The sequence below is a fragment of the Myripristis murdjan genome, chromosome 22 (assembly GCF_902150065.1).
Source record: "Myripristis murdjan chromosome 22, fMyrMur1.1, whole genome shotgun sequence".
NCBI lineage: Eukaryota > Metazoa > Chordata > Actinopteri > Holocentriformes > Holocentridae > Myripristis > Myripristis murdjan.
In genome coordinates, this window is record NC_044001.1 from 12,697,947 (window position 1) to 12,724,952 (window position 27,006).

Below are 27,006 nucleotides of genomic sequence, written 5' to 3' on the forward strand. Positions count from 1 at the left end.
AGGACCAATTTCCTTAATGTATTTCCTGTGATTTTTTTTTCTCTTTCTTAAAATTTAACTTGGAAGAAAATATGACCACAGGACCCTCATGTAGCTGCCAGGTGTAACATTCATGAGATTAGAGATGACTTCACATGTAACATTACATTCTCCACGTGCTGTCTAGTCTTGTAGAACAGAAATTCTCCAGCTGGTAACCATCATCTACACGTGCAGTGGTGTAGTCCTGCACATTACAAACAGCAGGTTTGAGTGAGGTAATTCTGAGTGGTCAAAATCTGTCAAGAAGCCTCCTGCAGGTGTTGAGGGCTTATTTCAATGAAGATCTGTGATATACTGTGCCCGGCTCATACTTAAATGACCTTCCCATCTCTCACCTTTAAAATCCAAACAAGATTTCCAAATAAATGCTCACTCTAGCCTGAAAGCAGAGGACACTGCTGCATCAGAATGTATTTACTAAGAAAGATTTAGGTTAAAATATTTGAAGACATCTAACCATGGTTTCATACGCGACACCACATCCTCTATGTCCTGTCTGATCTCGTAGGTAGACTCCAGACGGAAAAGGTTAAAGTTCCTCAACAAGTAGTCATGGAGGGTCAGGAACTGGAGGTTCAGTTTAGGCAGGGCAAGGCAACCTAAAAAGATAAAAGATAGATGGATGGGGAGAGAAAGGGAGAGAGAAAGTAAGAGATAGATAAGTAAACGAATGATTACACAGACAAAGGAATCACTTTAAGCTAACAATAATTTTCTATGCATTAAAAGACAAAGAGACACATCACTTTACCACTAACAATCTATTTCTATTAGCTGATCTACAGTATGTCCATTCCTGTTTTTATAAAGTCTATTGCAATGTTATACAAGTAATGCATTTGGAGGCAGAGGGTTGGGTTGAAAGGGGGGTGGTATCCTAGTGATTGAAGGTGCCCTTGCCAGCTAAAGAGGATTCCCCATGAGAGGGGTAGTAGCCTTGTGCCAGATGAGCACCCTTGTAACAAGGGATAACACAGCATGGGATTGTATGCATGTGAGTGCCATAATGCACTGGCTGGACATGCATGCAAACACACATGCTCTGACACACTCTTACACACACACAAATAAAAATGCAGTTCACATAAGCATACACAGAGACGCACCTTCGCCTGAGTAGTACTCAGTTGGGACAATGTTCTCATCCCAGATTATCTTCTCTGTTGGATAAAGGGGCATCTGGTTAAGTTGCTCAATCTGAGAGATTCTGCGCTCATGGCGGGACACCTGTATATGTGTGTGTGTGGCACACAGAGAGATAGAGCAACAGAGACAAAAGAAAGAGATGTAGAGATTGGGTTAGTGGGTTAATTGGGTTAATGAACAAGAGTCCTTCAGTCCCTGTAGCTCTGTTTCAAGGATGCTTTCCCTCGCCCTCTCTAGAAGACAAAGCAAGGAATAATTATAAAAAAAAAAAAAAACTCAACTATTCTTCTGAATTGGACCATCTGTAAAAATCTGGTTTGATTAAAAAAATGTATCAGATGTTTCCCCAGACTTGTTCTACTAGACATCAATTACCTAATGTATGCATGTGTTTAAATTGTGTACCAGTTTGAACACATGTATGGATAAAATAAGCGTATAGGCTAAGCTGTAGACTACATATTTTTAAAATTTGTTGGATTAGCACAGACCCACATTAAGTTGATTCTGGGGCACATACAGAGTGCATTGCAACAAGGGGTGGGGCAGGTTGGTGGTTGTCTTCTGGTGAAACTACCATGCTCTAGGAGCTATAACCCACTCTGCTTTCATGTGTGGCCCACTAGCCACAGAAACAGGCTAATCATGTTATGGTACGAAGTTCCCCGCCAATCACTGTGACACCTGGGGTTATTTCACAGTCAGATGGGACAAGGACTGCTCCAAAGAAAGGTCAGCATGGCACAATACTCCCGAGACCAATACCATGCTGAAGACAATGTGCTTTGCCTTACAGCTGCTTCACTTTAATGGCTTAATAATATAAGTAAGTACAGACAGTTTGTGTTCAAAATTAACTGTCTGAAGGCACCCGCAGACTTCCAGTAGTCATTAAGTCATAAAGGTGTCTTTCAACATTGCAAAGACCCCAAAACACTGCTCTGGTTTTAGTTCATTTTGATGACTGAAGCAAAACTGTGATGCATGGCATATTTTAATTCTTCACTGATATACAGTAGAGCTTAACTACATACATATGAGCAGTGTCTAGTCCAAATACTGTACTTTTTGTGAGATAAAATAGGTTGAGAGAAAACTGCAGGTGTGGCACAATTCATAGCACATGCTGACAACAATAAATATTGCATAGACTATAAAGCTTCCACACACCACCAACTGCAAATTTCAAAATGTCTTGATTTAAGCTGAGGTGTCACTACACAATCATCACAGGGAGTATCTTTTCAAAGCCATGTTCACCGGTGTCTCTGCATGTCATGACAGTGACTTCAAAATGACAATGAACTTGAACACAGGCATTCTTTTTTTTTTTTTAAGATGACAACAAAATCTGCCAAAGACAAATTTTACTAAGCTTTGGTTCTTGATTAGTGTTAATTTAGGGCCCATGATGTGTGCATGCGTCTTGTATGAATGCGTTGTTGGTAAATGAGATTTTTTTGGGCTCTTTTCTTCAGGTTGGGATAAGGTTTATGATTGTACTGTAACTGCTTTTTCATTGCAGTAATATTCCAATAAAAAAATAAATTTAAAAAAATTAGGGCCCAGGCAGAGAGTGAACCTGTGACCTCTAACTTAAGAAACACGGCTTCTCTAACTGAACAGGTGAAAACATCTTGATTTCACCCAAGGTCGGTCTTACATAAACTGCATAATTTTTTAAACATATAAAATTACATATCGTTCTCTTAGGCGTGCTATTAGAAGACTAGTCTGTTTATTAGTCTGTTTATACTGCCCTGTAGCTTTCCTGACAGAATCCCTGCAGGTATTATGATGGACTCATCCAAATTCAGTACAATTCTGGCACAACAGCATATTGTCCCCTCTGTGGAGAAAAAAAAAAAAAAAAAAAAAGTTCCCCTTACATAAATTATTCACCATGTGAGGGAGATTGATATCTGCTGCAGAATACAGACCAGCTCATCTTTTCCATCAGGGGAAGTAAATAGCCTCAACTATTCTAATATTGGCACTGGTGAAACGGCAGCACTACCTTTCAAAGGGAGCGGCTCCTCCTCTGCAAGCTCATGATGAGTGTATTCTCTGGAGTAATGTGACCTGTTTTGCTATTGTACCACAGAGCTTTGGTCCTGTGGTCCCTTCCTAGACCCTGGCACATGTTTATTGCACACACACAGTCAGAGATCTTGGTTGTTGGGGGCAACCTCGAGCGCACACAAATGAGTCCCCTGACATTGGCTCCTGCAACAATCTAATCAGATAATTATGAAAAAGCTCCTCTCCATTGCTTCTCAGAGAGGACCTGGGGAGGGTCTGAGAGGATAATTATGAATAACCGCAGGTCAGCCTGCCAGCACCCACTTTGATGAAGTGGCCTACAAAGTGTGTGAGTGTGTATTGGGGACACAAGCGGGACAAGGGTCCAGCAGACTCCTGGAGGGGTTTAAAAAAAGAAAAATTATGAGCAGGGGAAAGGGAATTAGAGAGGACAATCAAAGGAGCTCTAGTCTTTCAAGAGTTAATAAAAAAAACTGTGCTCTCTATCTCTCATCAGCTCCATCCTCAGTGCACCCTACTCCTCACAAATGCCAACATAAAACAGTAATTAAAAGCAAATTCAAGTGGGACACAGTGAAGAGGGGATTCTATATGTATTCCAAGGTCAAAAGAATACATTAATAACTTTGAAATGCAAAACAAAAAGCCCCTCATGCTGTAGTGCTCGCTGGCCAGTTACTGTTCTACAAATAACTGCCTCTGAACATGGTTTGTAGAGGTGCACTGCTAGTTACTACTGCTCCAAATAATACTTATTTATTTTTAATTTCAATGCCAGGTTCACTGAGTACATATATCTTTCAACATAATGGAACTGTGATACATAAAACTATTCAGTGATCCCATTCCAGGAAAAAATGGTCTGATGCCTTAATGAGTAACTGGGAGAAAGTTTAATTCACAGAGAAAAAGATCATATTTACCAGAAAAATAAAAATAAAAGAGAATCAAACAGATAATTATGAGTGGATAAGAACATAAATTAACAGTTTGCTTTTGTTATTGTTGTTTTGTTTATTTTTTTAATAAAGTGATTTTAAGAACTTGGTAAAGTAAGTCTGTCTTAGCATAAAGAGCATAATGGAAAATACATATTATTTATAGGCAGCAACATATAGCCAACCTTACGGGTGCTGCTGTATGCTGCAGTTAGCTGTGAGATATGAGATTATATTTTTTTCATTTTTGTTTGTTTCTTCCCCATTTAGCTGCTATATTTTTTAGTGGTGTCAAGAGATTAAAAAAATTGAGAGATTAATTAATTATGATCTGTAATTAATTGATCTAATTAATCTCTTTTTTAATCTCACCTAAAATTGCTGAGAAAAGCCCTGAACTTGAGGTATTTCCCTTTAAATTCATTACATTATTGTAGCAGATCAGTCCTATGCGCTTCGGGGGGACGACCCCTCTTTTTCAAGACCCTTTTTTGGAGAAAAAAAAAAAAATTATATGGACAAAATCTTGTTTGAATAAAAAAGCCACCGGTCGGCATCAGGCGAGCCGGCCGAGGCACCGGGTCTGGTCTGCCGGATCTGACAGGTGAGCGGCGCACACATAGCCTACTGCCATATCAATTTTTGTTCATACGCGGCTGCAATGACTGCGCAATGCGGCCATTCGCCGGTAATCGCGGCATCAGGCGAGCCTACCTACTGGTTTACATATGCACAATAGGCCTACATGTATATTTGCTTAGACCCCAATACTAGACGAGGGCGTTTTTTTCAGGGCATTTTCAATGGAAAAAATATCGTCTTATATTCGGATGAATACGGTAATCAGTAGCGGTTTTAGGCACGGGCGAAGCGGGCAGCCGCCCGGGGCGGCATATTCTCATGTCACGTGGGGGGCGGCATGAGCGCAAAAAAAAAAAAAAAAAAAAATCATCCTCCCTGCAAAGCAGTTTTCTATTACCGTATTCATCTGAATATAAGACAATATTTTTTTCCATTGAAAATGCCCTGAAAAAACGCCCTCGTCTAATATTGGGGTCTAAGCAAATACACATGTATTGTGCTTGCATATAAACCAGTAGGTAGGCTCGCCTGATGCCGCAATTACCGGCGAATGGCCGCATTGCGCAGTCAATAATCAACCATGTTGTCTGTGTCATTGTCCGTTGTGCTGCTGCAGCCGCGTATGAACAAAAGTTGATTTATAATGAGAGGATGGCAGTATGTGTGTGCTGCTAACCTGTCAGATCCGGCAGACCTGACCGGGTGGGCGCGGCACCTGTAAGCATCAAGCCGGTGCCGCGGCCGGCCCGCCTGATGCTGACCGGTGGCTTTTTTTTTTTATATATATACAAACAAGATTTTGTCCATATAAAAAGCATTTTTCCAAAAAAGGTAGGCTATTTGTGCAGGTGTTGGCGCCCCTGCTCTGGGAGGGGCGCGTGTAGCCGCCAGAGGGGCACCGGTAGCGGCCGTTATCGCTTGGAAGTTCTTGCTGCGCGCGCGCGGCTACAACGAAAGGGCGCAAGGCAGTAATTTCGCCCAGGGCGGCAACATGGGCAGAACCGCCACTGACGGTAATGTATTAACTTCGATCACGCAACCTTTTCTTCCACCTCCTCTCCTCTCCTCCACAGTCAGACACACACACACACGAGTCGCGACACCCCCTCCTCAACATGCGCTGCCTGTTTACAACGGACTCAGACTGTTGGGGCGGGTGTCAATCAAAACAAACCAATCATGTCTTGACCTCTTCACAGGTTGCTGGCCTCTGATTGGCCTGGCCTGTCTCTCTGACTTAAAAAAAAAAAAAAAAAAAAAAAAAAAAAAGATCAGACTGGTGAGGCCAGCCGGACCGGACCGACAGCTGATTGGCCTGGCCGGCGACCTGTTTCAAAAAAAAAAAAAAAAAAAAGACGGGCAGGCCACCGGGCCAGTGACAGGCCGGCACAAACACAATGACAGCCAATCAATGTCCACTTCAGGGTGTGACTGACCATTGTTTTCCACCCCCAACAACTTAAGCACAGGAAGCCCAACGCCTACAAACCGATTTTATAAAAAGTAAAATTAGAGATTAAAAATTAGATTAACTCGATTAAAAAACATAACGCGCTAAATATGACTGTAATTAATTAATCTCAATTAACGCGATAATTTGACACCACTAATATTTTTCATATATGTGCTTGTTACTGCGTGTGCACATAGATTTAATGAAAAAGCATCAATAAACTATGAGTCATTATAAACATCATTTAACTAGTATGTTTTTTTGTTTGTTTGTTTGTTTTTGTTTTCAAAGTAAGGACGAAAAATATTTTTAAGTCATATTTCCAGTATTTCTGTGTTAGTTTCTAAGTCTTTCTCAACATCCATGGTTGTCGCTTGTGTTCTCCACACTGTGTAAATCTACAGTTCCCAAAGTACAATTCCCAAACTAGACAACGCCAAGGACCACAGATAGATCAATATTCTGGAAGTTTACCTGCCAATCAAGGATGCATTACATTTTGACTTAGCTGACAAGAATGAATGGGAAACCCCAGGGTCTGTTTGCAATAATGTCACCAAGACATTCTTGACTCCAAGACATCTTGAGAACAATGTTCTCAACAAGTGCACAAGTACTAACTTGGTATTCTTGGAATTATGATCTGCTCTCTGGTTTGATGTAGTTGCTTTGCCTGCCTTCCATTACGAGGATCTGCAATTTATAGTTCTTTGTCAACACTGCCAGACACCTATGCATTCCACAACTGTCAGTTAAATGTAATAAAGGAATCACTGTATCACTGGGCATTTTTCCTGGCACCCAAAAATAATTTTAATGTCCCAAAGAATGTTACAAAAATTCAGCAACTTCATTTACCATTCCAGGTACAAGGCAGGAGAAAACTATTAGCAGGCTACTTTGACTGTCAAAAGAGCTAAGGCATCAGCAGAGGCTACAGTGAATTTCTATCATGTTTCTTCAGAGATCTTTCAGCTCAACACACAGACAGTTCAACAGGAGCAGGGAGTGCACTTACCAGCAGCTCAAGGAGATACTCCTTCTCATAGATTGTGTCTTGTCCTTCAGCCAACTCTGGCAACAGGCATAAATACGAGGCCACCTGGTGGAGTGTATTGGGACTAGAGACATACACACAACGGGAAGAGAGAAAAAAGAAAAGAAGGAACATATTGTAGTGAGAGAAAGTGAAAGAATTGTCTATCTTTGCACTATTAAGATTGTCCATTGTGAATTTTGATGACAGCAAGCATGCAGTGATTAATTGTCCCAAGGAAGTGATCTGCTGATCACTGAAATGACCAAGGTTAAGCTATGGAAATGCATGGTCATTCTCCATTCTTTGATGCATCATGTTTAATTTATGCACAACTTAGCCTCCTTTTTGGTGACACCTCTTTTATCAATTATGAAAAACATTTTTCAAACGGTGACAACTATTTGCACAAAGATACCAAACCATTTCTAAATGTGCTTGCACTTGTTAGCTTTGTGGCATGAGACAATTCTTCGCTTTGCTTTGACACTGCTCTCCTGCTCTGTCAGCAAGTGTGTGTTAAAGGGCTGGGGCGCATCGATGCGTCAGGATTATGAAAATCAAAGCCCATCTCCATCTCTGAGAGCTGAGACACAGCTCTCTGCATACAGACCTGTTTTAATCAAGCTGACACAATGTGACACAGGCAGGGTCTGGTACACAAGGAGAGACAAGGCCTACACACATTGTGACAACCACATGTGGCACTCACTGAGTGTGTGTGTGTGTGTGTGTGTGTGTGTGTGTGTGTGCGTGTGTGTGTGTGTGTGCGAGAGAAAGTGCGAGAGGAGTCCATGTGTACATTCTGTTAGAGTGATGCCATGCTTGACCACTTGGGTGGCGGTTTTGCCAGTGCTGCAGTTTGGTGGCCCAGTAGATGGCTTGTTGTGGGTCATGTGAGCACTTCTTCCCTTAGCAACAAAACAGCAACTCACTGAGAGTAACAGAGATGAGAGTAGACTGGACCAGGTCATGGCTGACAGCTGAGCCACAGGCAGGGTAAGGTAAGGATGAAGGCTATTTTTCTTTAATAGAAACTGGTTTGTAATCAGTTTCCTCTCCAACCTGGGGTCTATTTCATTAAGTATGACTTCAACTGACCTATCACTAAGAGCTGGTGTAAACTTTTATAAGCAATTTCATGCAGGGATTTTTTTTGACTAATCTTTAGGTGATCAAATTAAGAACATTTCAAAACACTAAAAATGTGAACTACACTATATATTTTGCAACATTTCATATCATGAACCATCTAGATGAGATACACTGTCCCAAAGAATGTTGAGTCTTGAAGTGTCTCTTAAAGAGTCTTAAAGAGCAAGTCCACTCTTGTGCAAAACCAAACTCATTGGGAATGTTAATGAATACCAAGGGAATCCGTCTTTTTTGTTGTTCAGCTTAATGCAGCCTTTTGTATAATCTCCATGTTCTAATGCAGGATTCACATTGAGTAGTAAGTTCCAGACAGTCATTATGTTATCCACAAATATGCCTAAATTTTAGAGTTATAATAAAACATACAAATGTCAATCCATGTCATGAAACAAATTTCAGAGACACTCCCCATAAACCTTTAATGACTAATCAACAAGAGCAATTACAGAAATTACTCTTATCTATACTGCAGTGAAGAATTTCCTCAGTTTTTGCTTGCATTTTACAAAGTGACACTTTTTGATGGTGTATTCTATTCAGCCTTTGGTCTGAAATGATACAAAATATGTTTTATTTAACTGTAAGAAGTGTGTTTAAGCACGGAAATGCGTGTGCGTGTGTGTGTGTGTGTGTGTGTGTGTGTGTGTGTGTGCAGGCTACGCAATAATGCTGCGTTTGTGTGTTTGAGGGACTTAGCGGATAAATTCAGAGTGGCGGCTGACTGGGAGCTTAGCTGGTGGGTAGCGCAGTTGGAATAAACTGGCATTAGCCTGAGTTGTTTGGATGGAAAGTGCCTTGTTAAATCTGATCGGCATATTTGGAGTTCCCCAGGAGCTGCTTTGGTGACAGTTGTGGAGTGGGGAACAATGCACTTCCTGCTATATTCAAAACATTAATTCTGAGAGGAAGAGCAGAGCTTCTAGAAATACATGAAAACAGCTCAGCTAAGTCTCTACCTGATTCAGCTCAGCTCGGCTCATACCCCTCTGTCTGACTCAAAGAAATTTAGGGTGGGGCTTAAGCATCTATAATCCAGGACAGAAGTTAAAAAGAGATGATGAAAATGAAGCAGGGACCGCAAAGAACACATCTTTCTAAAGGTACTTGCAGACGAAAAGCAACAATCACCAGAAGCGCCAGCTCCCTTTGCAATAAATTTGCCTCCAACCTAAGGCAAGTGTGTGCTTTGTTTTTAAGTTTGAAAAGTAATAGTGAAATAAATGTGAGGACTGCAAAAGAAAAATCACACAAAGATTAAACAAAACAAAACAAAACATAAAATATACTCTACCAGCTGGAATGCCCCACTGACTTTAATGCTGAATCTGATAGTTTCTTGTAGGCCAGCATTTTACAATAGGCTCATTTTTGTCTGCTCAACTAAAGCATTATGTGTCATCAAATATAATCTACTGGCTGGCAAGCAGCATTGGTTCCAAGTAGTTACTGCAGAGGCAAGAGGCAAAAATAGGACCTGTTAGACTATGGCAGCAGAAAGCACAATTGTGCATGCTCTCTGCTACTGCCACCTGGGTAAGTAAAGTTGTGGCGATGTGCATACAGAAATGAATGGAGGCGGGAATGTTGCCTTTCAGTCTGCAAGCATCTGAATGCTTCACCTTGGCCTCACAGATAAGCAAAAACATAATCTGACATATATATACATATTAATTTTATATCAGAGGCACAAAAACTTTCATGCCCTCTTAATGTTAGAGTCAGTGATATCCCCTTGTTTCCACTGAAATTAAAGGCTGGGAACCCTGGTGTCATCAAAAAGAGCAAAGAATCAAGCAAACAAGTGCTTTTACCCCACTTCATATGCATCCACAAGTAAAAACAAAAAAAAAAGATATACACAAACCAGTCCATCAAAGTGAGGGGGCTTTTTGGCTCTCTGGCAGGCTAATGTGATCTGACAAACACAGCTGTTCAAAGAGTTTATTCTCAAGCCACTGCAAATCGATTAAATTAATGAGGCGCGCCTTTCTCTCTGGCTGGTACCAGCTGCCTGTTCAAGGGCTCACTGGCTGCCATTTAGCAGGGAAGTGAGGCAGCAACAGTGACGCTGATAGTTAGGATGCAACATAGGATCACTGATACAACTTTGCATGTATGCCTGAATTTTCACAGTATTTTTAAGGTGACTGGGAGGACCTCAATATAAGCTGGGTTCTACGTGTTTGGTTATTTATTTGTTCATTCATTGGTTTGCCAAGTGCAGTGCTCAGAGGGATTATGGTCTGAACTTTTTAGGTGACAGAAGACACCAAGAGCACTGCATAATGGGAATGCAGTGATTGTTCATAAAACAAGCAGTAAGCTATAGGTCAGACAAACATGAGCCACTTGTAGGTTGGAGAGTGACACATTGAATACGCGGGAACAGCTCGATAATTTAGGTTTTGTAGGTCTTTTAGTTACAACACTATGCTACCACAATGTGTTGTTATTAATCTGCCTACAACACACTGACCCTCCACCTGAGTACCTATAATATGCGAGTGTACTCACTCACTTGTTGCTTCCAGTTCATTGCTTATCTTTCCATGCCATTTGTTTTACCTGAGATGTCCAAAGTGTTTGGTCAGGGATTCTCTCGTGTCCACTGCTGCTACATTGGAAAGGGCAAAGTCGTGCAACTCTGGGAAATGGGCAAATGCTGCCCTCTGCAAGACAGAAAGCACACTATGAATACATTTCAACAAATTAACACCCAAATTATTGCATAGGTACATTTGACTTTGGATATCACTATGATTCCAAAGGCTATTCCATTTTTTGGCAAAGGTTAGAAAATGATAACCAAACATACAAGACAGGCTAATGAGACATATGCATGCATAAGCTGGGTAACGCTGTGCCATTTTTTGTATCTGACTAAGAATAAAGCATTTGTGTGAGGCTATTGCAATTAACCAAAGAGTGTGTGAGAATGCTAATAAAAAGCCAATCCCTTCTAGTTGAGTATATAATATGAGGCAGAATCTTGACAAAAGGAAATGTTCCATAAATTGGCATCTGGTTAAGGTCAAGGTTCCTTTCAATTGATATCACACCTCTGCAATGGCATCTGGTAGCTGGCAGCAAACCTGCAGTGTTCTGTATTCATGATTCTCTCCTAGCATGATGCTCTGTATTCCAGATGCAAAATAAAACCCAGAAACATCCAATCCACTTACAAAAAGTAAACAACTTCTTAAGTGTGGTATTATTCTAGTTTGTGTTTGTCTATCAACATACATCAACTGTCAGTGTATTTTGTCTATTGACATCCTGCATGCTCCCACACTGTTGGCTATTGTTGTCCAGTGTTCATTTCTGTCTTTGCTTGCCATACTGTAATTATTAACTTTCTTGCTGTTGCTCATGTCTGTCACACTTATGTTTACTTCAGCCAAAACAGACAAATATGTATGGCTTCTGCTTATGTCTATCTTTGTCATGCCATTTTATTGGCTTTTTTACTGTTCTTCATGTCTGTTTTTGCCTTGTTGTACTGTAAATTGCCTTGCATGCAATTGCTTGTACCTGTTATTGCTTATGTCTGTGTTTCTGCTTTGACTGTAATTTACATACCATTCATATTCATGTCTTTGCCATAATGTGTTTTAAATTGTTTCTTGATTTCATATTGCCTATTTTACACCTGGCCAGAGACTTCAGATGAAAACTATCCTTCTGGCTAATTCTGGCATATCTATATCTTTTTACATACATCTTTTTAGTAATGTGCACTGTCCCTGAGAAATTAATAAAATTAATAAATAAACAACAGCAAAGCAGTTGTGAAAGTGGCAGAGATATGGTGCTGCACATTATTCTTTCTGCAGTTATGGATTTACCTGCAAGGAGGTGATTCTGTCATAGTGCAGTGTGGTCATCTCTTTCTGTGTCAGGGCGTTGCCTGTCTGGTCATTGATCTCAAAACCTGTATAGAACTTCAGCATGTCCAGCAACTGCAGAGATGACACAATAAAACAACTCAGTTGTTTAACATGGAAATGACAGCTGTGGTGATTCTCAACTCTGTGTGCATATGTACAGTGTGCGTGTTTCCTTCCTTGTATGTTCTACCTGGCAGAAGAGGTGACCCTCCTTCTCTCTCTGGGCCAGACTGGACAGGTGGCAGCTGACCACCAGGTGAGAGTCATCCAGCACTGTATTGAACCAACGCCTGGTGGGCAGCAGAGCCTAAATGTAGACAATATCATGTTTATAACTGCCTAATGCAAATCTGCACTTGAATTTTTTATCAAAAATAAATTACTATGATGCACAAGGGATTCTTTCATCAGTGCAAACTTGGAGAGGAAAAACATAATTCAGTGGAAAGGGTCGAATAGATTCACAGAGAAAGCTAATCTTTGGTTGGCAGAAAAATAAAACAAAGTAAAGTAAAATAAGGCAATTAGAAGCTACCCACAAATTTCAAAGTCACCCCCTCACACAATTCCTGCTCTGATACAGGCAACAACCTGATACCAAAGTCTGATGCCCCTCCACCATAGATAAAGAGAATTAGTCAATGCCACCATCTCAAGAGTCACAAAGATCAACTGACCCAACAACAATCATGGTTCCATGTATCCAAACTGAGAATATCCATATAGCTTATTGATCCATGCTCATTTCTAGAGAAGTGGCTCTCAAGTATAGTTCTCTGGGTTCAGAGTACTGCTGTTTTTCTATTTTGTCATGGAGTTAAATGCATTTACCTGCCTTCCCATTTACCAGTCCCTGTTTAGACAGCTAGAATAAAACAGCTAGGAAAAAAAACTGGCAAAATCACTGCCAGTATTTAGAGCCCTGGAGACAGGAGCTGAGAACCACTCTTCTAGAAGTGGTTTTGGAACACATCACACAGAGACAACATACAGTTTAACAGACAGACTGACAGTACTATGCGGAGAAGACAGGAAATAAATGGTTCAACTAGATTTATAGTCATGATTGCTATTCCCATTATAGCACAGTAACATGACATCTATCCAAGAACAAAGGAAACCTGTCAAAATGAAATGAAAGGAGCTCCTTTAGCAGGAGTATAACAAAGAAGTGCTGAACATCTTGATGGTCTGACAGTTTGAGCAAGAGGATGACTGGTGCACAAAAAAAGGTGTGCAGTCTATCACATTATAAAAGGATAGAGGAGAAGTCCAAGACAGACAAAACAAGAGCAAGTGAAATTGAATATGAAATACAATGCTGGAATCAAAAACACCAACAAAGCAAAATATCTATTATCATTTTATTCATTGAAAATTGTTGTTCAAAAAGCACCAAGTGCAGCAAGTGATACCTAAACACAGAGGGAAAAATGTAACCCTTGTATGAGGCAGCTATCTTTCATCTCCACACACTCCTAGCATTAAACATGAGAGGGGGGGGGGGGGGGGGGGGGCTTTTTCCCTACATCCCTACATTAATTCACAGGTCATCATGAGAGAAGGGAAGTATGGATTTCAGGTAGCCAGGGCTTTGTAAAAGGATAGCGCTGAAGGACAGGAGATGTCTCTGGAGACATGCGGCTGGCTGGCCACTAGCCGCTGCCAGGAACAGCAAGGCCAGCCTGTCAGCGGAGAGCCAGAGGAAATCTATTCAGCTCCTTTGCTGGTAACAGGAGATTTGCACAGGCAGCAGCAGGAACCATCTTAATTATGTGACATTGTGTCTTCATACCAGAAGGACAACCTTACTGGTCGTGTCAGGAGCTGATAAGATGTTTTCAAATTCAGTTCCTCAGTAGTTCCTTTGTAACAGTCTGATTCTGATTCTTTTATCGGTTCCTGATCTCTACAAAATACTACTGCAGCCGAAAAAACGCTAACTGCATAACTGAAGCAATTGAGATTGTGATACCAATCCCAAATGGGAACAATACTACGGATGCTGTTACGATTCCAGTTTTTTGTGTGTGACTCCAAGAGTATAATGTGACATAGTGAGGAGTGTGTTCAGTTCAGCTCTTTGTGATGTGGGAGCAGGTGCTCTGAGGCTGAAGCATGTAACAGCAAACACGGTGCATCATTATCAAGGTGTGGCCATACTAACCTCCTCTTTCTATTATTTGCCATGGTCACTCTACTGCTACACATTTCTCTTACAAGTAAACACATTCTGCCTATCCCAAGCCGCAAAACATCACCTAGCAACTTTGTATAAACATCATATGAATGAAAATGAAGGACGAGACATTTAATAATGAATCAGCAAAATTCAATTCAACTGAGGAATTGGGTCTCAGGTCCCAATCCTTCTGGGTAGGAGAGACTGGACATTACAAACAGTTGTCAAAAGCTATCAGGGCTGAAAATAACCTTTCTCATGGTCTGATCAAAGACTACTCTTTCAGATAGTGCATAGCTTTAGACACAGCCATGACAGAGATTAATTGGGTGGAGCTCAGATTGGATATTTGTCTTCTGTGTCTGTAGAAACTGAGGTAGCTATAAATGGGATGGAAAAAGGGCAAGCTCTGCAGAAGCAGTAAGATTCCTACACCACTTCCCCCAGCAGGATACCGGGATTTAGCAGACAGATATCCTCTTCTGACTTTGCTGTGTTCTCACATTTTAACATTTGATCATGCATTTCTGTTCTTGTCTGCAACTGCTTGAACTGCTGGTTACATTTACCCTTTCTGATCAAATTTATTCATAAAATGCTTGTCAGTGTTAAGTAACAACTCTCAACAGTGCAATGCTATGGAAAGGGAACTTGCATCTTACCTCCAAGTCAATCATGAGTTCAACAAATCTCTCACAGTAATGAACTTTGTCCATGGACATGACACCTACAAGACAGGAGGAAAATCAAGGGTGAATTAAACTCAAAGCCAAACACAGAGGCAGACACAAGTGATCTAATGTACATACAAATACATAAGAACACAGGGAAAGGTAGAAGTGGCGGGGGAGAGGGGCTGGGTGTTTGTCACTGAGGATATGAGGGCAGCAAACGCATGTGGACAACACCACGGTGCCACACTGAGTGTGCGCCTCACTCTGAGACACTAAGATAACACTGGCAGCACAGCAGCATGCTGAGAGCTCAGCCCTCATTAAGAGTGTGTGTGCAAGTGTGTGTGTGTGTGTGAGTGTGTTTAAAGTTGGGGCATGCAGCAGGCAACAGAATGATGAGAATCCTGCTGTGCCTGAGATTGTAATCTACTCTGTCAGGTTCGAATTCTACCTAAACACAAAAACACACATTCTATTTTTAGTATTCAGGTGGGGGGGGCCCTGTGTCGGCCTGCATTACAACACAGCAGACAATGCCAGTGGCAGGGTGGCAGCTGGAGCACATGCTCCTTCGGTGGCTGCACAGGTCGGGAAGAAGGCATGAACTTTTGTGACTTAAAGAGTGACGGAACTGAAGTGGAAAGGTGCGTCTCGTACTGGCAACCGGGTCCTGGACTGAAGAGATGTGCCACCTGAGACTTGGTAAGCACTACAAATGCCACAGACAAAGAAGTGGCCGAAGCGCATTAATGGCACTGGGAAATGTTCGGACAGCACACAGTGTGCAGTGACCTGCTCTGGCACCAAAGTCACTTGGAGAATCTATTTCACCAGGTATGATTCTTGCTACATAATCACCCTACATGGTGAGAGTAGGCCTAATGGTCATTCAATTTGTTAAAGGAATTCCCAGGGAAGTACATTATGTAACACAACAGCAGAATATTGGCAAAGACCTCATGATACATAACACATCATAACATCATAACACAATACAGTTTGAATCACAACACATCACAACACTCCACCCTGACTCTACTGCATTATACCTGGGCAGACTAATAAAATATACAAAATATACTAATATGTGTAGCAAGAAACTGGGTAAAAAGCCCAAAAGGACACTGAAGCAAATCTTCAGAGTCAAAACACATTCAAAATTCCCATTCTAATTTCTTAAAATGGAATTAGCACAATGCACTTACTTAATACAGTGGACTAATGCTGCATTCCAGGCCACCCGTAACTGGTGATTTACTGGTTAAAAGTGGGTGGCGCTATAGCCAAACCTGTGAATTCACGCCTGTGAACTCGATTGTGCTAAACGTACTCCAACTTCCTCGTTAGACGTCACGTGGTTTATGTTTTGTACACAAGAATTGCGGCCCAACTGGAGATGGTTGTTCTTAAAGTAGCCTACGGTGAGAAATATTGTATTGGGTAGAGATAAAAAGTATTTTTTTCCGTTGTAAATACTAAATATATCATTACCTGTTAAGTGTGTGAAATTATGCCGTTTGTAACAAGAATGTTTGTGGGTTATGTCTGGAACGGTTTGAAGTCGTGTCTCGTGACTTTGAAGTCGTGATTCACAGGTACAATTCCCCGCTGGAATGCAACATAAAATCTAGATATCATAACACATGAAAGTGAAGTGCATGAATGATGCACTGATGTAATGCTATGGAAAGAAAATGTATATAATAATACATACAATATTTCAATTTTTTAATATGTACTTATGTGGAATCTGTATTGTATTTACTATATTTCCTTTTGTGTTACCTTTTGATGTCTAACTTTTTTTTTTTTTGAAATACGCTTTCTCCTTGATGAAAAAGATCTCTACAATGATGCAATAATGTACTGTCATTTAGCAGCAGCCTGTTGAAGCGCACGCCAGTCAGTAATCAAGCACACAGTGAACCCGAAGAAGCAGATGCATGCGAAATATGATACATTATTGCAAAAAATAACACTGCAATACTCAGCTGTATCTATTTTTTTGCATAGTTGTACTATCTGAATGTATACCAAGGGAAATATAAGTATGTTTTCTTTTTACCTGATGGTGGAATGGACATCAAAATTCCACGAAACTTTTTAATGAGAGCTAAGAGGAATGTCCTCTCTTTTTTGGCCCTGTGGAAGATAGGGAAAGAGAAAATTAGAGAGAAATTTGAAACTCACCGGACATGATGCATTTTCAAGTACCAATATATGTAGATCTGAAAAGGCAAGCAAAGGAAATAATAGCCTTACTGCTCAGCTGCGTCAGCATCCATCTTATCAAATTTTTTCTTGATTAGATTCCAGAACTTCTGCAGCTTTGGAACTTTCTTCAGCTCCTGCTGGAGTCTGGACTGCAAACATGACAGAGATGAAACTCAGTACTGGGTAATTTTTTATCTCAGGCCCTAATGTTATGGCAAGAAAGCATTTCTATCCCAAGAAACTATGAAGCAATATGATTAGTTGGGGCTGGGTAGTCAAGAGATAACATAAGAAAACTTAGTTAGGGCAATGGGTTGAAATCTTACTGGTAGGAGGCACATCCACATAGGTAGAGAAATGAGCTGCTGCACTTGCTCTCGGATCAAATCTACCTCCTAGGAAGAAGGGAAGAGGGGGGGGAGAGAGCGAGAGAGAAAGTCTTGTCAAAATGTATTGTTTATGACAGATTTTTATTACACTTCAGCCCCTAATAAAAGTCTGCAACTAAAATATTTAGAGACCTTTATAGGATACAATCAAAGTGCACCCAGCTATCACAGCAGATTTTACAGAGAGATATCCGCAGTGACTCCCCACGGTTTAATGCGGCTATACAAACGGGTGGGAGCGGACCCAAGGTGCACATCCTAGTCTACTGCTGCCACCTTGTGGCTATAAAAAACAACTAGCACATTTATCTTGGTAAGGGAGGCAACTACATTCAGGCATTGCTTCCACATTGACAAAGTTTAGATGCACACAAATAATTTAACCTTGATGAAAAAAATGCAATATCCTGGCTGCTGAAATGGTTATGCAAACAACTTCATCTTATTGTCTGAATTAAGTAAGGTCATAAACAGTTTAAACATAATCTGGTTAGAAGACAAAGATTTCTGCTAATTATTTAAAAAAAAAAATAAATTAAATTAAATAAAAAAAAACTAACAAACAAAAAAAAAACATTGGGGCATTTCAAGTGCCTACTTCAGATTTTTTTGTGTCTCATACTGTGCATGTTTGTCATCAGATACAGTGATCTGGATGGTGTATTTACAAAGCCAACAACTAGCGCAGTGCAGTATGGAGACAGGGAAGCTGCAGTTGCTCATATTTTTTTTATGCTGTTATCTCAAGATCAAAACTTAATTACTCTGTAATCTCAAGAAAACAAATTGAAGCGTAGTGGACTGATAGTGTTAGCAGTGTATACAAAGCCATGAATAGAAATGTCAGGAGACATCATAACTGATCAATGTATTTTTTTTCCCCAATCAAGGTACAACATAGGCAGAAATTGCAGCCACAATCAGGACTTAAGTCGCTATCCTGAGAAAAAACAATTACCATTATCCAATGTTAATGAGATGATCCTGACTATGACAAAATCACTGATCAGATAGATAGATAGATAGATAGATAGATAGAATTCTTTGCTGATTCCCAGATGGCCAAAATTATGTATAACAGCAGTAACAATATCACAAAAATAAATATAATCTCTTCTCCTATACTATTTAGTAATTTATACAACCCTGGCTGTTGTTGGCCATGTGAGAAGCGGCAGATCAATTATTTAATAAATTTGTGTAAACTGGGTCATTAGAAAAACTGTATTACTATGAATCATCTAAATCTTGCAATCAAAACATTGCTTTAAGCTGATTGTGCTAAGGAATCGGTGGATGGTGTGCATGCAATCATACTCAATGATCCTATTATCAGTGATTTAACAAAATCCCAAACACACTTTGACACCAACCAAATCAATACTTCCCCAATGGTTGAGGAAAGCCAGTGAATACTGCTGTAGTGGTACACACCAGACTGTTGAAGCAGTGGTCCAGGAAAACCAGCAGCACAGTTTGCTCCCTCAGAGTCAGACCAGCCTCGTCTCCGTTCAGAACAGCCTCCATCACACACTTGAAGAAGAATGGGAAATGGCTTGGCTCCTTCTTGAACACCTGAGATACGACAAAAACAAAGGAAAACAGTGCCAACAGCCATCAGTTTACATGACACCTGGAATGTCTCACCTATAAAGTGTTTGAGCATCAAGCACTGAGAACTAGTCAATTTTAAATGAGGCGCATTTCTTTTTCTTTTTCTTACCTCCCAAGCTGGGACATTCTCTCTGAACTTCTCATTGACAATGCAACAAATAGACATGAGGTAGGCATTGCTGGACACCTTGGGGGTGTAATTCACCCACAGGTAATTCTCAAGATACTGGCTGCAAGACAACAAAACAATACATTGCTGTTTGTCAATCAAGTACTGGTACAGTGCACTGAATAAAATATGAGGACTCAAATAACCCACCTGAACTCAAGCAGCATGATTTTTCTGATGGCAAATCTGGAAATATATAGGATAAAACAGAATGAAATATAAATCTCTGAAAAGACCACACAATAAGGTAATGTAAGGAAGGAAGAGATACTTACTTGGACTTGAGTATCTCCTTTTCATAAACATCTTCCAACACCTAAGTAGATGGCAAACAAGGTTAAAACACTGATTTCTGTCAGAATAACTGGCTAAAGCTGCAACAACAAAAACTGCCAATTGACGTTTCAGGTCAAGACTCTAAATGAATCTCAAATTCAACTAAGTCACTAATATAATATGTGCTTATTTCACACTGTTGTCAGTTGAATCTAAAAAGTCTTCTATATCATTATTTCAGTTACTGTACCTTCAAATGGTAGTTACAAGTGCATTTGTCCAATTTTTCCAGCAATATTTCTCTGACCCACACGTGCTACAGCACCAAAACTCAATGAGAAAGTGCCTGCCTCTTACTTAAAAATGTAGTTTAACTGACAAAAACACACCACTTGAGCATGTAAAGGAAGATGCAACAAGGCAGGAAACTCACTCACCTTTGGGTCAAAGGGGAGTTTATTCTTGGCATGAGGAGCCCAGTATTTATTAGCCAACTAAAACAAGGGATAAGAAGACATAAAAGCGGAGGCATCAATACACACTTCAGTTGCATTCAACAGAATTACAGACACAGAATGAAATTAGCCCAACCATGGATTACATTTTTCCTGTTGTAACCCCTTTGTATGTAGCATGTCTGTCCTGGACAACACAGCAAGATAGTTCTGACTGAGAAACTATCATTCCAACATTATAAAGGCAAAAAGACTCAAGATTCAAGAAAAAAAAAATCAAGTTTCCCTGCTGCCCACCAGTTTCCCCAGACCTGGTGCTATTGATTTTAATGCTTAGAAATTTGATCTAAGGAGAAAATCTAGACTTCTTGCTTTTTTGTTCACAATAAGCACTTTATCAAAACCCAAACACCTCTATGTCAGCTCCACTAGTGATCCAAGGGTTTGAACTTGAATTGTCAGAGCAAGAGCTTTTAAAAAAAGACTCTGGACTTCCTCTGTCCTCTGGTTCAACATTTGATGAGGGATTTTATGTCAATCTCCCTTGCAGAATGCCACAAGTGGGTGATCTGAGCATCTAAGGTGGACCTTTTATCACAGAAACAGCCGTCCTTTGTAGTTTTCGGCCTGAAAACTGTGTGTTTCAGGTTCACCTCAAAGAATACCATCATCATGATTTATATCACTACGGCAAAACTGTGGGCTGGCGAGAAGTTGAGACCCTCTCGTACACACAACACGAGCTGCAGTTCATCGGCATAACATCAGCGAACCACCTTATGTCCAAACACCATTCGTTTCAATACAAACAGATAGACAGACAAGTGGCGCTGTGTTACCTGCGTGACGTACTCTGCGTTGATCTGAGCCACAGAGGGTGCTGCAGCTTTTTTAGCGGGGGTTTCTTTCTCCATGATGGCTGTCTCACACAGCTACAAAGCTCACTGTCCAGAGAAATGAGGAATACGGTGTTAAAACTACCGTAGCGGTTCAGATAGTCGTTAACACAAACTTAATGTTAGCGCGTTATTCTGCCTGACGTTAGCTACTTAAGTCTTAGTAGGCTAACAAAGTTGGCCGGAAAACACTGAATTAAACTTACGAAAAGTGGAGGCTATGCCATGTTTCACACTGAAATAACACCAACGAGCAATAGTCCATTTACTGCTGCATGTTATAAAACATTTCCATGATATATTGTAAAGATAACGTTAGCCTAAAGCTTGGCTTCAGTTGCGCTAACTGTAAGTTAACGTTAGCTGGTTGGCACTCAAGATACGGAAAACTAAGCTAGCAGCCTGAACGGTTGGATAAAAGGTTGTTAGAAATCATGGATGGTAACATTTAGAGCTCATGGCGTAGACAAAAATAACAATAAAATGACCTTACACAACTTTATTACAGCATCTGCCTGCGTCGCTTTCAGGCAGTCACGCATGTACACAACCAAAACGCGCAGAATGCGATTCACTTCCGGATGGGTACGTCTACATAATCGTCCCCAGGACCCGGTTGCGCGTCTTCGGTTCCGACTGCAGCTACGCATCATTTACAGGGGAAACTAATTTTATAAATGCAATGTGTTTAAATATGTTTCTATATACACATTTATTTTTGCAGTAGCTGAACTGAGCATATTAGATGTTGCAATATAAAACTTTCAGACTCATCTATTTTAAATGGCAAAGAATTTGGAGAATGTACAAATTTTTAATTTATTAAATTAAATATCAGCATGGAAAGCACAACACTGACACATTACAAAATAGAGTCCCTTTATGTATTATGTTTACAACATGTATCCCCATCACATTTATGGCATACCAAGTTCTTCAATACACAGTTTAATTCCAAAAAAAAAAAAAAAAAATGATGCAGTGTCATTTTGATTTTTCAGTGAATTCGCTGGTGTGTTCTCAGGTGTGCTGACTGTGTGAATGTTTTGCTGCAAATGTCACATCTGAACGGCCTCTGACCGGTGTGGATAATATAGTGCCTACCAAGTTTGGAGGGAGATACAAAACTCTTGAAACAAATATCACAGTGATGCTTTGGAGCCGAATGATTAATTTTAGTTTTACGTCTTGTGTTACATGCATAATGCTGACGATCCTGCTTCGTCTCAACACTTGCAGTGGACTCGTCACATCCTAACATGTCCATCGGTTTACACCAGTAATAATCTTGCAAATCTGGTTGGATTTGACTCCCCTCTGCAGAATTTATGTGACCCTTTCTCGGCACCTCAGAGTCACTTGTAGCTGCACTGTGTTGAAAAGCTATTTCTGCACTATGTATATTTCCCTCCATTTCCTCCTGAGATGAAGAAAGTACCCCTGCCTTTTGGTGTCGTATCAGTCTATGAATTTCAGAGGCAAGTTCAGAAGGAAATGCTGAGTGTCTATACAGCGCTGGAGCCTGTGTACAATTCTCCATTTGCTTCTTATTGGACTCCAAATTGTTTTCCAGTAAGCCTACGTGTGGCACTGCCAGCCATTCGATGTCTGTTACCTCAGGGCAATGAGAGAAGACCCCATCAGTGACTAAGTAATTACCACCCTTGGTATTACCTGACTGGGGCTGCTCCCTTGCCAAATCCTCCTTAGAATCAATAAAACGAGCAGAGGTAATAGTATCAAGTGTGAGATGATCATCAGGGTATTTATCCAGGAGACTGCTGGTCCTAATACTTTCTCCTCGAGTAAAATCTGATCTGCTGTTTTCATGCCTGTGACAGCGCCCATGGATTTTCAAATGACTCAGCTGTGTAAAGGCTTTAGTGCACAAGCTGCATTTGTATGGCCTTATCCCAGAATGAGTGAGTAAATGTCTTCTCAGCTTGTATGGAGTGGCAAAGTTCTTGGAGCATATTCGGCACATGTGGGTTTTCTTTTTAGCACAAGCTACTTTTTTGATCCTGGTTGTGTTGGCACTGCTTGCTTTTGTGATGGCTATTTCATTCCTGACAGAAAGCTGCTCATTTTTGCCTTGATTGCTTGAAGTATCTACAAATTTTGAATGCAAAGTGTCCACGTTCATGAAATGTTTCTGTGGTGGAAGGCGGATACTGATTCTAGGGTAAAGCTGTTGCTGACTTCTCAATCTTAATTTGCTTTTCTTGCCTTGTTCAAGAGCTGGTTTGGAGGGTTTCAACTTATTATGAGTTCTTTCATGTACTTTCAAATGTGTAGCCTGCCTGAATGTTTTCCCACACAGAGGACATTGAAATGGCTTCAAGCCGGTGTGCACCATCTCATGTCTTTGCAGTTTCGAGGCAGATGGGAAACATTTGAAGCACTGGAAACACTTGTGCTGTGTGTCGCTTGGGTTTCGCACCGTCCACCTGCCTCTCACAGTCACTTTAGACACTTTAGTCAAGCGAACAACCTCATTTTTCTGTGAGGTAGACAGTGAATTTCCCACAGTGGTGTCATTCTGTACACTTGGCAGAGAAGGTGCCTCATCGAGCTGCTTCTCAGAGAGTAAGTCAATGCTAGAGTAGTTCTCAAAACTGTTACTATATACAAACACTTCTTGGTTTGGGAGAGCTGTCAATCGTGTATTAAATCGAGGTGTGCGAGATAGAGGACGGCTTATGTATAGAGATCGCTGTTTGTGATATTTGGACCATAAGTGAGTACGACAGTGAACCCTTAGGTGTGTTTTCTGACGGAATCTCTTTCCACACATCTGGCAGCCAAAGGGTCTTTGTCCGGTATGAGTCAACATGTGCCTCTGGAGTTTTGACAGAGATGGAAAGGTTTTACAGCATGCATGGCACTGGTGCCGAGCGTCTTTTCTCTGCTGCCTCTTAGCGGCTCGACATGTTGCACTCTGCTGGTCTGGCGATGGAGTCATGTCAGCATCCTTGTGAGGAAAATCATTGTAAACACTGTAACTTTCACTCCATGTCTCTGGTTTAACAATGATGTTGAGGTCGAGAGAGTCTACGTGGTTGGGTTCAGGTGAGTTCGTTATAGCTTGAGGATTTCTGTGAGTTTTTGTATCCGCTGATCGTGATACGTTTTTCCACACGTCCTCGGCAGGTCTCTGATGTTGTGTCCCTTTTTGGTCCTTGTGAAGGTCCTGATGCCGTATTAAACTCACTACCAGGCGAAACGATCTGTTGCAGATGGTGCACCGAAATGGTTTCAAGTCTCTATGCGTCAAACAATGCTCATCTTTAACAGTCTTGTGACATGGACTGTTGCTACTAAAACTCTGTTCTGGTGTTATGGCTGCTTCTGACTTGATTTCAGGCTTACCCAGGTCTTGCACAGCACTCACACTGATTTTACACTGTAGCTCCAGTTCGACTGATGAATTCACTGGAGTGTCGTGGCTGGAGGGATGCTGCAGAGGTAATGCCTGCGACTCAAAACCTGACGTTTGACTGACAACACCGAAACTCATTTTTTTCCGCTTAACCCTCGGAGAATGTGAACAATTATTTGCAGCATGCAGATGGGACTTCAAGTGCTCTGCCTGTCTAAAGGCTTTCCCACAGTTCTCACAAGAGAAGGGTTTCTGTCCTGTATGAATGAGAATATGACGTTTTAATTTGGATGGCGTACAGAAGGTTTTAAGACAAGTAGCACATTGGTGCTTCAAAGTACTTTTGCCTCCGCGGGCACTCAGTTCACGGGATGGTGCGTGCAGCATCACATGGCCTGTCTTAGAGGAAGTTTTCCTACACGTTCCACTCTCAAATTGTTTTGTTTTTTTATGATTTGGTGAGTGGGCACTGCACAACAACGTGTCTATACTTGGGAAATCAACTATATCTTTAGGTGGTGGATCCTTAAAAAACAATCCATCAGTTTCTGGTTTGTTTTCGGCCTCTGAGGAAGAAAGACAAACATCCACTGGCAACATTTCTTTTTTCCATTCTGTCTGGAAGGACACAGAGGAAGGCATAGAAGATGGCTGCGGAAGCTGCTGATTAGGAAACATGTCTGCCTTCAAGCTGCTTGTGCAAAGACTCAAATGATGGATTTTCTGCAAGTGTGTCTTTAAATGCTGAGACTGAGTGAAGGCTTTTCCAGGTGAGGGACTTCTGGCCAACACAGACGAGAAGGTCTCTCTGGAGTTTAGATGCCGATGGGAAGACTTTGGACAAACAGGAGCCTGATGCATTTTTGAATCACCTCCTTTATGATTCTTCTTTTCCGAATGGTGCTTCTCTTATTGGACCTGATGCAAGACACATGAAATTCTGTTTCAAAACAAGTATCACTCCCTTTGATGCATGCATTTACTACATTGCACACATTTTCAACAATATCTATTTTCATACTTTTCCAAAATATATGAAGGCATTTTCCAGGTTAAAAAAAAAAAAAAAGAAAAGAAAAGAAAAATAGAAACTTGCTTGAAATGGGTAATGCTTCACAGTGTACTTGCTTTTCTGTCTATTACTGTAAGTCTCTGTAAATTGATTTTGATAAAGTAAGTGGACTGAAACATTCAAAAGGTGTAATGAAGTGATAAACAACACACAAAATCTACGGTTCTCACTATGAAAAACTAAAATATATATACTTACATATTTGCCATAAGAGCCTTGCATGTTATGATACAATTAACTTTGGCAACAGTTAGCAAATGTATCTGGCAATAGCAACACAGCTACATTTGTGGCAAAGCAATAATTTGGTCTTGTTCAGTTAAAACGCAGCATAATCTATCAGCCTTGTTGTCGTTCATGTCAAAATACTTACAGGTTTAATCGACTCTTATAGAAACTGATGACAGACTGAGCAGGTTATGTCTGTTACTCAGGCGATAGCTTGCTCGCTAACAACAAAGATCCTCTCTGACGTCAGGATCACACGGATGTACACGACTTTAAAAAAAGCACGACTGGAAACAAAGATCGTTTACGTTCCGTGGACGACGTTAAGTCTACACGTTAGAAACCGCATGCTCCACCTGCTTAAACAAATCTTAAAACCATTGGTCTTATGAATTTTTTACTTAAACAAACATTTATAGCGCTTACATTTTTTTCTGTTTGTACCCTGGCATACATTGTAGCCTATAGTTTCTTCTTGCTTTTTTTTTTTTTTTTTTTTTTTTTTTTTTTTTTTTTCTAGTTCTGGCAAATCAGTCAATTTGTAGTTTATACAAGTATACAAGTAAATATTCAAGTATTTGATTCAGATTCAGAAAACCTTCTTGTCTGTTACAAGCATGGCAGAAAATCATCTTTGTCATGGCTCGTAGAAAGGTATTCCACATAGGGAACCATAAACAAACAAACAAACAAACAAACAAAAAAACTGTAAACAGTTAAAAGAAAGACATGCAGTATAGTTGAAAAGTGCATGGGATGCTGTGCAATTTATGGCATGCATAGGTTACAATTACAACTACAATTACAATTCACATTTGGCAGACGCTTTCATCCAAAGTGATATGCATATGAGATTTTTATACTCCACAAGCAAAGATCTATTCAGGAGAGAAGAACGACATCAAGAGCCATAAAGCTTTTTAATAAAAGAAAAAAGAAGGGAAAAAAAGTGTCTTTTGTTGTTTATTTAGAGTGTTTATGGTGCCTGTAATGGAGGAGTTCTTGAAAGTGTCTTTTTTTCTGGCCAGGGGAACTTTGTAATGGCAACATGATGGGAGTATTTGAAATGCCATGTGAAGTGGGTGAGAAGGGTCCCATGCTCTGAGCGTGGCTTACCTTCTGACTCACCCAGTATTATTTTGCTTGCTTGCTTGATGATCCTGGAAAGTTTTGGTT

The 27,006-nt window shown here is 40.5% G+C and overlaps 2 protein-coding genes across 3 annotated transcripts in view; both read right to left on the reverse strand.

The window, feature by feature from the left end:
* The window catches only part of aqr (aquarius intron-binding spliceosomal factor), a 63,264-nt gene extending 42,095 nt beyond the window's left edge, over window positions 1–21,169 (reverse strand). Inside the window, exons 1-16 of the mRNA XM_030044275.1 lie at window positions 21,095–21,169; window positions 20,238–20,294; window positions 19,800–19,840; window positions 19,675–19,710; window positions 19,465–19,585; window positions 19,176–19,316; window positions 17,679–17,747; window positions 17,401–17,501; window positions 17,204–17,280; window positions 15,127–15,191; window positions 12,473–12,589; window positions 12,241–12,354; window positions 10,961–11,064; window positions 7,223–7,325; window positions 1,149–1,269; window positions 500–641 (exon numbers count right to left, since the gene is read on the reverse strand). Of these exons, the coding sequence (XP_029900135.1) occupies window positions 500–641; window positions 1,149–1,269; window positions 7,223–7,325; window positions 10,961–11,064; window positions 12,241–12,354; window positions 12,473–12,589; window positions 15,127–15,191; window positions 17,204–17,280; window positions 17,401–17,501; window positions 17,679–17,747; window positions 19,176–19,316; window positions 19,465–19,585; window positions 19,675–19,710; window positions 19,800–19,840; window positions 20,238–20,294; window positions 21,095–21,169 (1,484 nt within the window). The remainder of the gene's footprint in view (window positions 1–499; window positions 642–1,148; window positions 1,270–7,222; window positions 7,326–10,960; window positions 11,065–12,240; window positions 12,355–12,472; window positions 12,590–15,126; window positions 15,192–17,203; window positions 17,281–17,400; window positions 17,502–17,678; window positions 17,748–19,175; window positions 19,317–19,464; window positions 19,586–19,674; window positions 19,711–19,799; window positions 19,841–20,237; window positions 20,295–21,094) is intronic.
* Window positions 21,170–22,016: 847 nt separating this feature from the next.
* Window positions 22,017–26,109, reverse strand: LOC115354737 (zinc finger protein 493-like). Of its 2 annotated transcripts, none has more exons than XM_030045227.1 (2): window positions 25,976–26,109; window positions 22,017–25,448 (listed from the first exon to the last, which is right to left on the reverse strand). In XM_030045227.1, exon 2 carries the CDS (start codon window positions 25,389–25,391, stop codon window positions 22,149–22,151), a length of 3,243 nt encoding a protein of 1,080 aa, XP_029901087.1. In that variant the 5' UTR covers window positions 25,392–25,448; window positions 25,976–26,109; the 3' UTR covers window positions 22,017–22,148. The 2 variants fall into 2 exon arrangements, with proteins under 2 accessions (XP_029901087.1, XP_029901088.1); XM_030045228.1 differs by having other exon boundaries at window positions 22,017–25,470; window positions 25,976–26,071.
* Between the last annotated feature and the right edge of the window lie 897 nt (window positions 26,110–27,006).